Consider the following 15,091-nt stretch of genomic DNA (forward strand, 5'->3'; position numbering starts at 1 on the left):
GGGCAGAGCTTTGTGTTTCCTTTAACTGAACCCCACGAGTTTTCTTTCAGGCTGGTGAGGTTCCTCTGCCTTCTCAGACGCTCCCACCGATTTTGCGTCACTTACGGCTGTGCTGAGGCTGCAGGCAGCCCCCAAGCTGCAGAAGGACCTTCACCAGGCTGGTGAAGAAGATTTCCCCTTCGTAAATCCACGCAAGCGACTCCTACCGCCTATCAGGCGAGTCCCGGAGGCCGCTGCGGGAGACCAGCACAGCCCCGCGCCGCGGACGAGCCCAGCCGCTACTGCCCGGCTGCCGCTGTTTCTCCCGCTTGGTGGCGACAGCGGGGCGCTGTGGGCGGTGCACCCGGAAGGGCGGCCGGGCCGAGCAGCTCCGAGATGGCGGCGCCGCTGCGCGTGTGAGCGGAGCGGGCTCGGGGCGGGGGAGAAGCGGCGGCCGAGGCGCGGCGGGGTCGTGCCGCGGCAACCGCTGAGGTTCTGTCTCCCGCAGGCTGGCGTGCGGCGACGCGGAGGGGCGGCTGGAGGCGCTCTTCGGGCGGGTCCGGGCCATCCAGGACAAGAGCGGCCGCTTCGACGTAAGGGCTGCGGCGGGGCGGGGGTAGCGGTGCCGGGGTGCGGCGCCGCTCTCGGCTCCCGCAGCGGGCTCGGGGCGGAGGCTGTCCCGGAGGTGGCTGGCCGCCCCTCCCTCCCCCCCGGCCTGTGCCGTGCCCGCGGGCAAGGGGGCTGGCGGCGGGGTCTTTGCAGGCCGTCGGCCTTGCTGGCCTTGTGCCGAGGTGCTGGGGGAGCAGAAGGCTGCAGGCTGGGCGTGCGGGCGAGCAACTCTTCCTTTTTTAGGTTTAAATGCAGTAAAGTCTCCCTTATGCCTTTAATTCGTGACATCAAAGAGCAGAGAGGTGTTTCCTTACCAAATGAAATGGTATTGAAGAGATGCGTGTCATGGTGTGGTGAAACATCTTTGTGAGTGTACCTTGCTGTGGTTCTGTAGCAACTCTCACTTTATGCAATGTTTTTAGATGCTTTTGTGTGTTGGGAATTTCTTTGGCTCTCCTTCAGACCCTGAATGGACAGAGTATCGCACAGGGGCCAAGAAAGGTAAGGAAGAAGTTGTTCTGGATGGCATATGCATTAATGTGCTGGGGATTGTCCTATTTAGCAACCCACTTACCTGCTTCATTGTGACAGGTGTTTGAATTCAGTTGTACAGGTTGTAATGTGAGAGTAGTTAAACTCAGCTAAAGTAGGAAAATGTCATGCAGGAGGGAAAGATGGGTTTATTTTAAAATCAAACCCATTCCACTACCAGTTCTGTGCTCAGAAGCACGAGGATGTTATGTCTCCAAGTGGTCCTTTCATGGCTTGGGCATCAAAGGTAGTTTTCTGCCTGTGGGTATGAAAAATGTTGTGTGGGCTTCTCCTCTGCCTCTTTCCACATGGCTCTTACAAGGGAGATGCTCTCTCATGATACACTTCTATGAGTATTTGTTCCTCTTTCCTTTTCAGCATTGCTCTGGCTCTTAACTCTGGCACAAGGAGAGCCAGAAGGGAGCTAGGGTTCTGGCTTTCCTGTTCATCTCTGCTTCTGCAACGCTCACCAGAATTACACCCTGGCTTGTGTGAGCTGTCTGGACGACAGTTGTCCTGTATGCAACTCATAGATAAGGACTTAACATAGGGAGGCTAATCAGTCTCTCATAGCATTTGGTGGTGGGAGCTGGAACATCAAGCACAAGTCGAGCAAGAGCTGTGACAGAGTTGCTATACTGCTGCAGCTCTGTGCTCCAAAGTGGAAAGCTATTGCTGGATTTCATTCAGGGAAAAGTTTAGTATGGCCTGACCACGTGAGATGTTGACAGGCTTACTGCCATGCTGGTCTGGCAGGAAATCTACAGGAGGTGTCTCTGACAGCAGCCATTGCTTTTTCTAACTTTTAGTAGCTTGAGAAAATTGATTTATCCAAACAGCATAAGTACAGTCTTTACTGATCACTTAGCTGTAGAGAATTTAAAACTGGTACTTCACATTGTTTTTATTTTTAACATATATCGACTAGTTCCTGGCCTTGCAAGGGCCATGGTTTGTGCACATGTTGAGAGGGAATCATAGAATTGTTTATGTTGGAAGGGACCTTAAAGATCATCTAATTCCAATCCCCTGCCATGCACAGGAACACCTTCCACCAGCCCAGGCTGCTCAAAGCCCCATCCAGTCTGGCCTTAAGCACTTCCAGGGATGGGGCATCCTGTTCCAGTGCCTCACCTCCCTCAGAGTAAAGAATTTCTACCTTATATAATGTAACAAGTTATTCTGCCAAGTGAATCAAAACTGTGATGTTCTTGTCCTTTTCCCCTAATAAAAATATCAGTGGTTTGCAGGTTTTCAGTAGCCACAGGAATTTAGATCAGGTTAAAGTGAATCACCAGGTGTCCCTGTGTATTTACTTAACATCACCCTAGGGAAAATGTGTGTTCTTAGAGCTGTGGATCATATAGGAGCAGATGATGCTCCTACACAGAACATCATATGCAGATGGCAGAGCTAGTTGTAGTTAAACCAGAGGTTGTTCTCAGCTGGTGAGATAAGCATTTTTTTTTTGAAGCAGCAGGCTTGGGGGCCTTACTTTGAAGGAAAGTTATATACTTGTTCTGGGCTTATTGCTTTTCAGCCCACTTGAAGGAAGGGGTGTCTGGATGGTGAATTGATGGCTGTGATTCCTAGTACACGTGGAGTGAGCTTCTCTTAATATACTTGATTTACACCAGACCAATTGCCTGACCAATTGTCTTTTCTCCCTCAGCTCCAATTCAAACCTTTGTGCTTGGCGCTAATAACCAAGAGACTGTGCGCTATTTTCCAGACTCCAGTGGCTGTGAATTAGCTGAGAACATCACTTATTTAGGTAATATAGTCGAGTGATAATGCTTTCATGAAGTTTTTCTGATTTTCCTGCTTCAAGCCTTCTGACGCTAAGACTGGAGTTGAACTTCACATTAAAAGGCTGATATCTGCTCTGTAAAATGGGAAAAAGCACAGTTTTTTATTGTTTTCTAACACTCTGAATTTTGCTAACCAAAAGAAAGAGTGGTTTAGAGTCTTGTGTGAGAGCAATTTATTCCTGTCCTGTGTCCATCTCTGTGCGGTGAAGGTTTTCTATGTGAAGCATGATTTTGTTGTGTTATAAGACTGTATTGGAGTAGCAGAGGTAAGTATCATCTTTAAAGGTAATGAAGCTGTAGCAAAATGAAAAGCTGATTTCTTTCTAGAATGCTGCCTGACAAAATAGTAACAAATGAAGGCACTTCCAGTTGGCTTTTTTTATTCAGTCTTTATACCAAGCTTTCGATATCAATTGATTTTTGGGAGGTAAGGTAACAGTGAGGAAAGAAGAACTGGGAGTTGTCTAAATGTCGTCTGTACTGTCATCAGGGTTTGTTGCACTCTTTGTTGCCATTGCACTACAGCATGTTTATGAACATAGAAAATAATCTATCCATAAGTAAAGTTTCAGTCAAAGTAAGGCATGACTGCTAAATTTGGTCCTCTGTTTACGACACAGATCAGATTTAAACACTGCAAGTAATCTCTTAAGTGCTTGCCTTTGTATTCGTGCAGGCCGTCGAGGTGTTTTCAGCAGTACCTCTGGACTGCAGATTGCATACCTGAGTGGCACTGAGTCCCAGGATGAGCCAGCTCCTGCCTACAGCTTTAGCTCAAAGGATGTGACAGAATTAAAAACATCTTTGTTATCAACTCCAAACTTCAAGGGTGTGGATATATTGCTGACGTCTCCATGGCCCAGAGATGTGGGGAATTTTGCCAACAGTCCGGTAAGTCTTATGTTTTCTAGTGGAATGAGTTTCTGGATAAATTTAGCAAATGACTGCATTTCTGCTTGTTCTAGCTGTTAGCAGAAGGACGCGTCTCTTTGCTGGAATTTACATAGGTAAGGGCTTTGGGGGTTAATTGCCTTTAGACATGGAAAGAGTTGCCTTTAGGCTTTCTTTCTGTGGAGATTACTAGCATTTGTGTAGAAAAGTTGAGGTCCAATAAGTAAAGCTTACAGCAAGGTGCTGTGCTCAGACTGTGAGGCTGTACGTCCTCACAGTGCTGCTCCCTTGGAATCATTATTTTCTCAGCAAAGTCTTCCTGAGTCCTACAGACTTGACCCCCTTGAGATCCTGGCATTGCAGTTGGAAGGCTCAAGTGGAAATGTTTGGTTTGCCTTGGTTGTGCAAAGGCAAAGCCCACTGCAGGAAAATGACCCCACAAAAAGCCTAGATTGCAGTTTTCTCCATAGCCTACTGTAAGCCTTCAGGCTGCCAGGGTGCTAATGCTGTTTCATCAGATAAAAAAAATCATCCTAATCCTTAGATGTCTTTACTGCTGTCTCTGGAGTGAGTAATCCTTGCTCATTCTGTAACTGGTCATGCTTTACCTTAAACTTAGGTTTCTGTTAATTTTTTATTTTTTTAATTTTTTTTTAATAAACATCACAGTTGTGATAATCATGGAAAGGCTAAGTTATTTCCTTGAATTCTGTTTGTTGTGTTTTTGTTTTTTTTTTCCTTGTACATATATTATTTTCTTTAATAGTCCCTTCATGGCACTGTTCTGTTCTTGTAGCTCTGCACATATAATCTAGTCAACATGAGTCTCTTGAACCCCAAAGCAGTGTTCCAAAGCAGGACTTATCAGTGGGTTTAAGTAAAAGCTGCTTGCTCTGTTTTTACAGGTTACTTCAATCCAGCGTTGAGGGCTGTCTTAAATGAAGGTGATGGAGGAAACTGCTCTGGTTTAAGAGTCATTTCTTCCCTTCAGTTCTTTAATCGTTAGAGGAAACTTGTATCAGGCTTACTCTGTACTTTCTCTGTCCTGGTGCCTCTCTTGCCAGCTGACCTTGTCAAACACAGGCTGCTGCTTAAAACTTGCCTCAGATATAGAGAATATATCTTAAGGATTTTTCCCTTTGGCACTGCAAAAGTCCAGAGCTGTAGAAATGTTACTTGTGAAGAACCAGATCCAACCTTCGCCTTTTGTGGACGTTGCTATGAGGGCTGCAAGTGTTTTCCCAGTATGTCTTTTTCCCTCTCCACCCAGCATTCTTGATGCTCTTGAACTTCAGCTTTACCAAAGTAGCTGTCAGTTTTGTCATTTACATCAAAGTTGAATCCCACTCATTGGGCCATCTCCAAGGGCTTGCTAAAGTTGAGAGTGAAAAATGGACATTGGATGTTCTGGCTTTTATTCAGCAGTGAAGTTAAGGACAGATGGGGAGGTGGATTTGTGAAATTTCAGTGTGTTTTATCTTTCTGTGATAGAAAAATCAGAGTAAACAGTTTTCATTTACTCACAGGTTTTGCTCTGCATTCAACTGGATGCAGTCATTGTGGGGCCATGCCACATGCCGTTAGTCTCTGTTGAATGCTGTGTTCTAACCACCTCCCTTATTACTTGATATAAAGTCATCTTTCTGCACCCTTCAAAACTTTTCAAGTGTTTGTGTTTATTTCCTTAAGTATCAGTCAGTTGTACTAAATGGTCTGATTCTTCCTCTGTCTGAATTTTGAGGGTGTTTAGTTTGTGTACAACTTACAGTTGTAACGTTTGCTTGGCAGAAATGACTTGCCAGTCATAACTAAGATGATCTGAAACCTCCCTGGTGAGGAATGCTACGTATGACAAAACGACGACTTTTTGCTTCTTCTCAGCATCTTCTGACATGCAAAAGGGGGAGATATGATCCTCCCTGTAAAAGCATAAAAACTGTCTTCCCAGGCCCCTCAAAAAGCAAACATCTACAAAACAATGAAACAAATAAAAAAGCCAACCCCACAAGACTAGGTGGTTGGAGAGAATCAAGATGTAGGGATGTTCTACGTTAAAGAAAAAAAAATGTGCCTAGAAATCCACATGAGGATCCTCTGTAGTAGTTCAGCATATTGTTCTGATCTTGGTTTCCTTCAAAATTAATTTCTGAAAACATACTCACTTGGATTAAGAGATGAATACGTTAATAATGATATTAAAATAGGCATCTTACTGAAATGTGTAGTTCATGACCTGAAGATTTCTGTAATAAGTCTCTGAGATTCCCTTGTTCTCTACTTTACTTCTCAATAATGAATTAACTTTTCAGGCTAATAAGGAACAGACAGGACAAAAATAACCTTCACTGAAGATAACAGTTTGAAGTCTGCTCTTTGTTGGTATTTTGGTTTGCTCTGATGTCTTAGGGACGGGAGTGGGATAACATTTTGCTTCCTCAGGAAACTTCAGCATTTTCTTATTCACTTGATTCATGGACTATAGCTCTGACACTCTGGACATGTGCTTAAAACTCATTTTAATGATTTTGATGTGTGTTGGTGTTTGCCAAAACTCATTATATGCTGCACTGGCTTCACGAGACCAAAAGAAGAAAAAAAGGACAAATTTGAATTGGTGAAATGAGTAGATGCAAACCTTGAGCCCACAGAATGGAATAAATGAGTAGGCTTGGGTTGGAGATAAGAGATGAAGCCATTTTTACTTTCCTGCTACAAGGAATAGCAACAGTTGTAGTCATAACCTCTAAGTATCCAGCAAGCATTTTGTTATAAAACAATTGCTTTTCACTGTAACCTGACAGAGTTTTTAAAATAAAACTTGTTTTATATTTTGTAGGGAAAAATAAATACCAAGAAACATGGTTCCACATTAATATCTGATCTAGCTGCAAGTCTCAAACCAAGGTATCACTTTGCTGCACTGGAGAAGGCCTATTATGAAAGACTTCCTTACAGGTTTGTGAGACCCTCTGAAATCTCATTTATTTTGTAATGAGAGTTCAATTTTTGAAGGAAATCTCTTTAGGAGGAAATCTCTAAGGTAATTTTATGAAGTCACGATACCCCTTTAAACCTCTCACTTCTTTCAACGAGTCAAGATTGTTTCTCAGATATCTCTTATGGCTATAATGCCTGCTGCCTCAAAAATTGTGCTATTGTTGATGATGCTGATCCAAGTATGTCACTGTGAATCTGATGCCAATTTAGTTGCCCTGAGTCCTATTTCAAAATTGTTCAGTCTAATTTAGGGGTATATCTCTAAAGTGTATTGTGGAAGAGCTCTCATATGGTTAAGAGTTTGGTGTCTTCAATTGTAACTTCATATACAAAATGTGACTAGTGACATAAAGAAGGTGTCAGAACAACCTACAAATAAAACTAAGGCTGTTTTTGTGAATGCTGCATAATACTCTTGCCACAGCAAAAACACTTCAAAAATGTAGTTGTTCTCAGTCTAGTGAATTGTCCTCTTGGCTCCATGTTTGGTCTGCAGTGAGATGCCATTTTGGTCTGCACAGCTGTTGGTCATTAGATCCCATGAGTCTTTATGTTCTCAAACCTCCTTGTTCTCAGTGAAGGCTTTCACGTGTTTGATGTGGTATCTGAGTGCCTTCATGGAGGATGTGTGATTTTCTCACTGTCCTTTTACGTATGTGCCAATACAATCACATTTTGTTTCCCTACAGAAATCACACAGTGCTACAGGAGACCCCACAGCATGTGAGCAGGTTTATTGCTCTTGCTGATGTTGGCAATACGAGCAAGAAAAAGGTATTGGCACTCTTGAATCTTCTTTTCTCAAGTACAAATAACAGGGCAGTAACCCCAAATTTGTCTAGTTGGAAGACAGTGTAAATCACTTAAAAGCTCTGCTGAAGTGGAGGTGTCTCACTTCAGTAACGTATCATTTGCCTGTCATGTCAGAACAATACCCCTGTCATGTCAGAACAAAACTGGCTGCAAGATGTGTATGATACTCCTTTGTTTCTCTCTACCTGGTCGAGTGGCATTTAGCTGTGAAGACTGCTGCAGAGGAAAATGGTTAGGAAACTGCCATTCCTTTCCCTTCCTCAGCTTCTTTAATTTTCCCTTCCCGTGGGCTGCTTTAGGAAAAAAGCAAAGTTCTATGAGAACCCTTACAAATTGTTTAAAATATCTTTTGGGGTGGGATGGGTGTTTTGTTTGTGGTTGTTTTTTGTTGTTGGTGTTTTTTTTTAATCCGTTTCTCTTCTCCCCTCAAGAAAGTTACAGAATATTGGTATAGAGGGACATCTTGGTAGTTTAGAACTGACCTCTTCAGAGCTACTGTCGTGGCAAAAGCTTCTTGCATTTGAGCAGTCTGTTTTCTTTCCAGTATCTCTACGCATTCAGCATTGTTCCAATGAGCTTGATGGATCCTGCAGAGCTAGTGAAACAGCCACAAGACGTCACAGAAAATCCATACCGACAGTCACGAAAGGAGGCACAGAAGACCACAAAAGCACTTGTGTGTGCAGAGGTACTGCTGCACTCAGCTGCTCTGGTTTCACTCTGTGCTCAGGTGTTCTGTCTTAAATTACTGCTTACTCAAATGATTTCAGACTCCATGTGAGTTTGCTGTGAGTCTAGCCACAAAGAGATAAAGCCATCATTTTAGCACTGGCTGTGAAGTGAAAAGAGATATGAATCATCTGTAGAATTGACCAATTCTGAATGTTGGACATGAGGCTATGCAGGGAAATGTAGCAGTTTGTGGCAGCTCTCCCATAACTCTTTCCCTGATTGAGGTTATGTATCCAGGCTGGCAAAGGCTATTGCATGAGTGGGAGAGTTGAAGCCGTTCTGATCCAGGATATTGAGGTTTTTCTAGATGGCTACACACTTCTTCAGGAAAACAGCAGATCCTTGTATGCACTGTGACTCTGGGATGCAGATACAATGAATGGGTTTTGATTTTCATTTTCTAAACAGGAAGAACCAGCGTGTCAGTTTTTCTTTGATTTGAACAAACATCAAGGAAAGAAACGTCCCTCAGATGGGAAAGAAAGAGGGAACTCGCAACCTAAGCAAGCCAAAACCCCCTGTAAGTCTGGATGCTTTTTTTTTTTTTTTTCCTCCCCTAAACGCTTCTTTGAAGGTATTGGACCATCTGACTCCTCATTTTTCTCAGGCTGTTGGGTTCTCTATGATATCACCTTGCAAATGTACTAGGTAATGTAGGTATACAGAGGAATGAGCAATCCCTTGTTTCCTAAAAAACTGGCAGTAAACAGATCGAAGAAAAGTCAAAAATATAGTTTAAAAGTTAGTTGAACTGTGAGTCTTGGGCTAATGCCGTTTACGCTGTGAACCAGACCGGCATCTCCACTTCACAGCAGGCAGTTCTGCAGACCAGCTTGTTCTGTGGGACATAGCGTGCTCTTGTGCACATTCATATAACTTCCAAAATCTTCCGGAGTTTCATGTTGTGCGAAGGGAGCCTCAATACACTGTTTTGCTTGGAAATGAACCCTTGTCTTGGACCTTTGGTTTCCTGTGGTTCTTGAGAGGGCCCCATCATGTATTGCATTTGCAAAGCTGGTTGTCTGTTCCTGTGCAAAGCTTGTGGTGGAGGGTGTGAATGCAGTGTTTAACCCTAATGAGAGGCCTAGGTTATCAGTGCCGTTAGTTTATGTTAAAGATCAGATCAAGTATTGCGATTCGTGTGTGAATTCAGATGTTCTGAGTGTGATGAACAGGCCAAAACAAGCACGTGTGTTTAACAGCACCTGTCCTTATATCTATACAGTAATTTTAACTCATTTTGATTTGTGTTTGAATTGAGTGGTGCTTTTTTATTAGTGAGCTGTAATCACAAAATTCTTGGACATAGTGCTCTTCCAGTAAATTAGAGCACTTAATGGGAATTAATGTTCTCTGGCCAGATCCTGTTTCCCAGGGCTGTGACCTTTTGACATCTTCAGCACTGCATCAACTGGTAAAGGTGGCTGGAAAATTCAGCTCTGCCAGACCTTGTTCTGACCAATGAGCTTTTATCTAAAACCTGTTATTTTTCCTTTCCCAATAAAGCACAGCCCACAGGGCCTTGCTGGTTCTGCCTTGCCAGCCCAGAAGTGGAGAAGCACTTGGTCGTTAGCATTGGCACGCATGTAAGTACCCGTAGCAGTTTCCGACATGACAGCAGAATCATGCTAATGCGTGGCAATATAAAATACCTGTCTCTAATTTTAAATGTTAAAAAAGAAGAAAACAATCTGTTTGGAACTGACTCCTATTTTTGTTTTAAGTTACTTTGCACACACCCCCCCCCACGGAAGACATAGGTATATATGCAGAAGTCTTTTCAAGTATGAAATGTGGCCATTTTGCTCCATCAGCAGAGCTGAGTTCTTCCTGTAGCAGTCTTCATGATTTGCTTCAGTTACTAAATTCAGAACTTTTCCACTATGAATTCGGTGTAAATTGAGACCTTGCTGACAAGGGGGTGTACTGTCTGGAATTATGCCAAAAGCCCCTGCATTGATTGGTTCCAATATTGTCACATGTAGATTAAGCAGAAGATGAGACGGCTTTTAAGCCAACATTTCAAAGTACATCTTGGAGATTAATTAAGTCACTGGTATATTTACTTGAGCAACTTGTTGACTCAAGTTGTTGCTACTGTATGGAATAATCCACTTCAAACTCCTAGGACACCTTTGTCCATGTTTTAGTTTAAAAGTAGGTATAAATTTTCAAGTGAATTTTCCTGTCATGATGAGAAATTCTAGCAGCAGTGGTAAAGTTCACTCAGCTGTTTTCCTGCAGACCTTGCATTCTCTGGCATTCAGAAGAGTGTTATTTATTTATAAATTCAGCAGTTCATTTTCCTTTCTCATTCTGCTAGTAATTTATTGATTGCTATTCGACAATCCCTAATAAGTGACATGGGGTAAAAGACTACTGTTCCTGAGGTAAAACAGCTAGGCTGGGGGATACCTAGAGCACAGCCGGAGAGCACAAGTAAATTTGCACAGCACACCAGTAAGTGTTGCTTGCAGTGAGTAACTGTTGTGTATTGTGTCACTCTAGTGTTATCTTGCTCTGGCCAAAGGTGGCTTGCTACCTGATCACGTGTTGATTTTGCCTATTGGGCACTGTCAGTCGGTGGTTGACTTGTCTCCAGAGGTGATGGAAGAAGTGACCAAGTACAAATCTGCCCTGAAGGAATTTTTCAGAAGCAAGGGGAAGAGATATGTTTTATTTGAAAGAAACTATAAGAGTCAGCATCTGCAGTTACAGGTATGGTTTTAGTGTAACCTTAAGAGAGTATAACCTTGCGCTTGAATAAATTGAAAGAGAAAGCTCACTTTCAGCTTTCCCTCTTCATTCTGTGCCTTTTCAGAGTACAGGGAGAAGTCATTCTGCCCACAGATAGAGGCAAAATAAAAATAAAACCAGTGAGATGGTTCTGCCACAGCCCTTAAATTCTTCCTGGTACAGCAGCACAGTGTTGACTGTGTTGAATGAATAAGGAATACTTTTCCCTTGGACCTGATTTTAAAAGCCCACATGATTTCCAGACAAGTTACGAGACCTTGCTCTTCCTCTGATAGGCTCCCATGGATACAGAGTCTCTTGGTGCTCACAGTGTAACTGGAGTAGACTGAAAATCTAAGGATATATGCAGAACTCTGGTCATTGTCATACCAACCCTTTGGTTTTATTTTCCATGTATATCAGTCACTGGCTCCTTGTGGTAGCTTCTGGAGTTGGCAGATCTGTTACTGTATCAGAGCGGCCTTGAACTACCACAGAGATCAGAAAGGAGGGAGGCTGTGCTGAGAACTTCTTCAGACTCCTAGTTTTCAGCTTTTTGCTCACCTCCCACAGAAAATCTCTCATAAGTTTAAGTCTGTACAGGGAGGTGCTCACCATTCCTGTTTGATGATGTTGATCAGAACTGAGGAGCATACCAGCTCCAATGATGGATTGATATGCTTTTTTTGCTTTGAGTTGTTTCACTCATCTCTTTGGAAATGTTGTCTCCCCTCTCCAGGTAATTCCTGTCCCATTGGACTGTACTTCCGAAGACATTAAAGAGTCCTTTATTACACAGGCACGGGAGCAACAGATTGATCTATTAGAAATCCCAGAGCACTCGGATATCACGCAAGTATGAGACAAGGTTTCACTTCCACTTTACTTCACCTCTGCCCTGTTGGGGCTTCTGTTTCCCCATGAGATCACTTTGTGGGGTAAGGTTAAGCTGTTGGAGGCAGACCATGGTAGACTCGATTTGGAGCCCTCATGCCAAATGTGTTCTGCTGCAGGTAAAGTTCCTGTAAACAGTGTAAGATGCATTGTTTATCTGAAAATTAAGTGGTTTGTCTGCCTACAGCATTTGTTGACTACCTATGGAGGGCCTAAAGCATGGGTCTTCTTTCCATTTGACACACGTCTGTGCTTCTAGGTTCTTTTAGCACTTCTGTCACAATGCGGAATGCTAAGATGTCCTCTGGTTTCCTCAGCATGGCTTTTGCTAGAGGCAAAACTCAAAATACAGCTAAGACACAAGGGTGATGTACAAACATGATTCAGAGGGCAGGGATTTAAGAAATAGCCCTTGTCATGTTACTTCAGCTCTGTGTAAGGCTTGCTGAGCTTACTCGTCCTGAGATCAACAACCCCTTTTCCAGTGTCAGTGCACATCAGGTAGTTTTAATTTCCAACAGATAAGAATTTTAAATCTTCCTGTTACGGTGAGAGAAGTGAGTCAGCAGGGACTTAGGGTTCTTCTGTGTGTACCAAGTGGTCACAGGGAGTCCATACCTGCAGCAGGAGCCTGAAACAACATCCACTGTGCATGCTGGTTGCTTTCTTAGTCATTACAATTGCTTATAGCCACCCATGCAAGCTTTGAGGCCAGTTTCTCAGCTGAGAAGTACAAATGTACTCTCTTCATGTAATTTTCCTTTCTTCCTCTACAATATGGCATATTAGCATGGGATGGCTTAGCCAGGGAGTTCTGATCATTTGTACCCAAGCTCTGTTATTTAATGACCCTGTAGTGCTATCTGCAGAATTAAACTGCAACAAATATTATAGTAGTGTTCTGTCCAGTGCCCTGTGTGGCAAGGGTAGACTGTGAACCCAGCAGAAACCAATCATAGAATTGTTTAGGTTGGAAAAGAACAAGTCCAACCGTTAGCCTAGCACTGCCAAGTCTGCCACCAAGCCATGTCCCTAAGCACCACATCTACACATCTTTTAAATACCTCCAGGGATGGGGACTTACCTGGGTAGCCTGTCCAAATACTGCTTCACAACCCTTTCAGTGAAGGAATTCTTCCTGATACCCAACCTAAACCTGCTGTGGCACAACTTGAGGCCATTTCCTCTTACCCTCTTGCTGGTTGCTTGGGAGAAGAGATGGACCCCCACCCCACTGCGGCCTTTTTTGGGGTAGTTGTAGAGAGCAGTGAGGTCTCCCCTGAGCCTCCTTTACTCCAGGCTACGAAACCCTAGTTCCCTCTGCCTCTTTTCATAAGACTTTTCAATCCACCACTTTCTTAGATTTGGAAGTTAACTTTTTGAGATCTCCACCGATGCAGTGTGGAAGGCGTGCTGCAGTCTGGGTTTGCTTGTTTTGTTGGGCTCCCGTGTAAAAGTAATGGAGCTGGAGCCTCTTGTGAGGCAATGTCTGCTCTTTAGAGTAGCTACCAGACACGGATAGGCTCTGCATGTGTTTTCAAACTAAAAGGCTTGAGCTTTTGGGTCTGTATAGTCTCGGAGAAGTGCTTGGGGGACACACGAGTTCCCCTGGCACCTAGGGAGGCAAGCGGTGAGGAGTCGGCAGGGAAACCCATCGCAGGGGGCGTTTGGCGATCAGAGCGCAGGCCTCAGCCTCCCTCTTCCCCTCGCCGCAGGTAGCACGGCCGGGCACGCCATACTTCTACGTGGAGCTGGACACGGGCGAGAAGCTCTTCCACAGCATCCGCCGCAGCTTCCCGCTGCAGTTCGGCAGGTGGGCGCCTCCCTCTTCCCTCTCCCCCTTCCCCCGGCCCCTCCGCCGGCCGCTGCCCGGCGCTGAGGCGGCCCCGTTGTGTTCGCAGGGCGGTGCTGGCCAGCCCGGCGCTGCTGGCGCTGCCGGAGCGCGCTGACTGGCGGCGCTGCGCCGCGGGGCGGGCCGAGGAGGCGGCGCAGGCCCGCGCCTTCCGCCGCGACTTCCAGCCCTTCGACTTGGCCCTGCCGGAGTGACGCCGGGGCGCCGGGCGGGGCGGGGGGACGGGCGGGCGGGCGGCGGCGCTGACGCGGCAATAAAGGCGGAGCTGCCCGGGCGCGGAGTCGGCTGCGGCGCCATGGAGCGGGGCGCGGAGCGGGGCCCCCCTAGCAGCGGCCCGGCGCCGCGCGGGCAGGCGGCGGCCAGCTGCGGGCTCTGGGAGATGCGCGACCGCCTGGGCACCGGCGGCTTCGGCAACGTGTGCCTCTACCAGCACCAGGTGGGGCCGGGCGGCGGCGGGCGGGGGGCCGGGGCCGGGGCCGGGGCCGGGAGCGAGCCCGCTGACGGCGCTGCGTCCCGCAGGACACGGGAGCCAAGGTGGCCGTCAAGTCGTGCCGGCTGGAGCTGAGCGTGAAGAACAAGGACCGCTGGTGTCACGAGATCGACATCATGAAGAAGTGAGTGCGGAGCACGGCCCTTGAGTCGCCTCAGCTGCGATTCCCAGCCCCGGGCCGGGGCTTTCCCCGTGGGTGCCGAGGCCTAGGCCGCCTGACCCCATCCTGGGGACGCGGGGGTCGGTGCATCCTGCCAGCAGCCCTTGTCCCACCCAGCTCTCCTGCCGCGCCTCGCTGGCCTGGTGGCCAAGGAGGCCACTGGCAGGCAGCGCTTCAGAGCGCAGCCTGAGCTGGGACTGGGTGGTTGCCGCTCCCGATAACGTTTTCATAGAAACCCGTTAGTTGCCGAGCACAGACACTCAGACACATGTCTGCAGCTGCTCTTGTGTTGGCTTGTAGGGGGGTTGGGATGCGTACAGAAGAGGAATTTGTCCTCAGGTTCTCCCTGATACATTTGTCAGAATCACAGAATGGTTTTGGTTGGAAGGGATCTTAAAGATCATCTAATTCCGTCATTATTCTGAGCAGTAGTGAATTAGAGGTAGCTGGGGGGACCCCTGCTAGAATTCAGTTGCAGAAATGAATCCTGTCTAGTGTACATGTGTTTCACCCACCTGGTTCCATCTCCCCCCGTATAGTTAGACAATATTCTCAAGAAACCCCTGGACCAGAAAGAGGCTGTACCCGTATGCAGA

At 45.8% G+C, this 15,091-nt stretch overlaps 2 protein-coding genes and 1 non-coding gene across 4 annotated transcripts in view; all 3 read left to right on the top strand.

The window, feature by feature from the left end:
• Positions 1-262: 262 nt before the first annotated feature.
• On the top strand, positions 263-14,079 carry CWF19L1 (CWF19 like cell cycle control factor 1). Of its 2 annotated transcripts, XM_038181307.2 has the most exons (14): positions 263-395; positions 488-572; positions 1,011-1,089; positions 2,792-2,893; positions 3,607-3,821; positions 6,658-6,776; positions 7,508-7,592; positions 8,176-8,319; positions 8,772-8,883; positions 9,870-9,949; positions 10,872-11,081; positions 11,839-11,955; positions 13,709-13,806; positions 13,895-14,079. In XM_038181307.2, the coding sequence occupies exons 1-14, from the start codon at positions 376-378 to the stop codon at positions 14,037-14,039; spliced, it is 1,611 nt and encodes a 536-aa protein (XP_038037235.1). In that variant the 5' UTR covers positions 263-375; the 3' UTR covers positions 14,040-14,079. The 2 variants fall into 2 exon arrangements, with proteins under 2 accessions (XP_038037235.1, XP_038037237.1); XM_038181309.2 differs by lacking the exon at positions 13,895-14,079 and having other exon boundaries at positions 11,839-11,967; positions 13,709-13,740.
• On the top strand, positions 11,532-11,674 carry LOC119717418 (small nucleolar RNA SNORA12). The gene has a single exon (XR_005266911.1). It is a non-coding gene; the product is annotated as a small nucleolar RNA SNORA12 (small nucleolar RNA).
• The window catches only part of CHUK (component of inhibitor of nuclear factor kappa B kinase complex), a 31,848-nt gene continuing 30,834 nt past the window's right edge, over positions 14,078-15,091 (top strand). Inside the window, exons 1-2 of the mRNA XM_038181306.2 lie at positions 14,078-14,281; positions 14,365-14,459. Coding sequence (XP_038037234.1) covers positions 14,141-14,281; positions 14,365-14,459 — 236 coding nt within the window. The 5' untranslated portion in view covers positions 14,078-14,140. The remainder of the gene's footprint in view (positions 14,282-14,364; positions 14,460-15,091) is intronic.

The sequence above is a fragment of the Anas platyrhynchos genome, chromosome 6, assembly GCF_047663525.1.
Source record: "Anas platyrhynchos isolate ZD024472 breed Pekin duck chromosome 6, IASCAAS_PekinDuck_T2T, whole genome shotgun sequence".
NCBI lineage: Eukaryota > Metazoa > Chordata > Aves > Anseriformes > Anatidae > Anas > Anas platyrhynchos.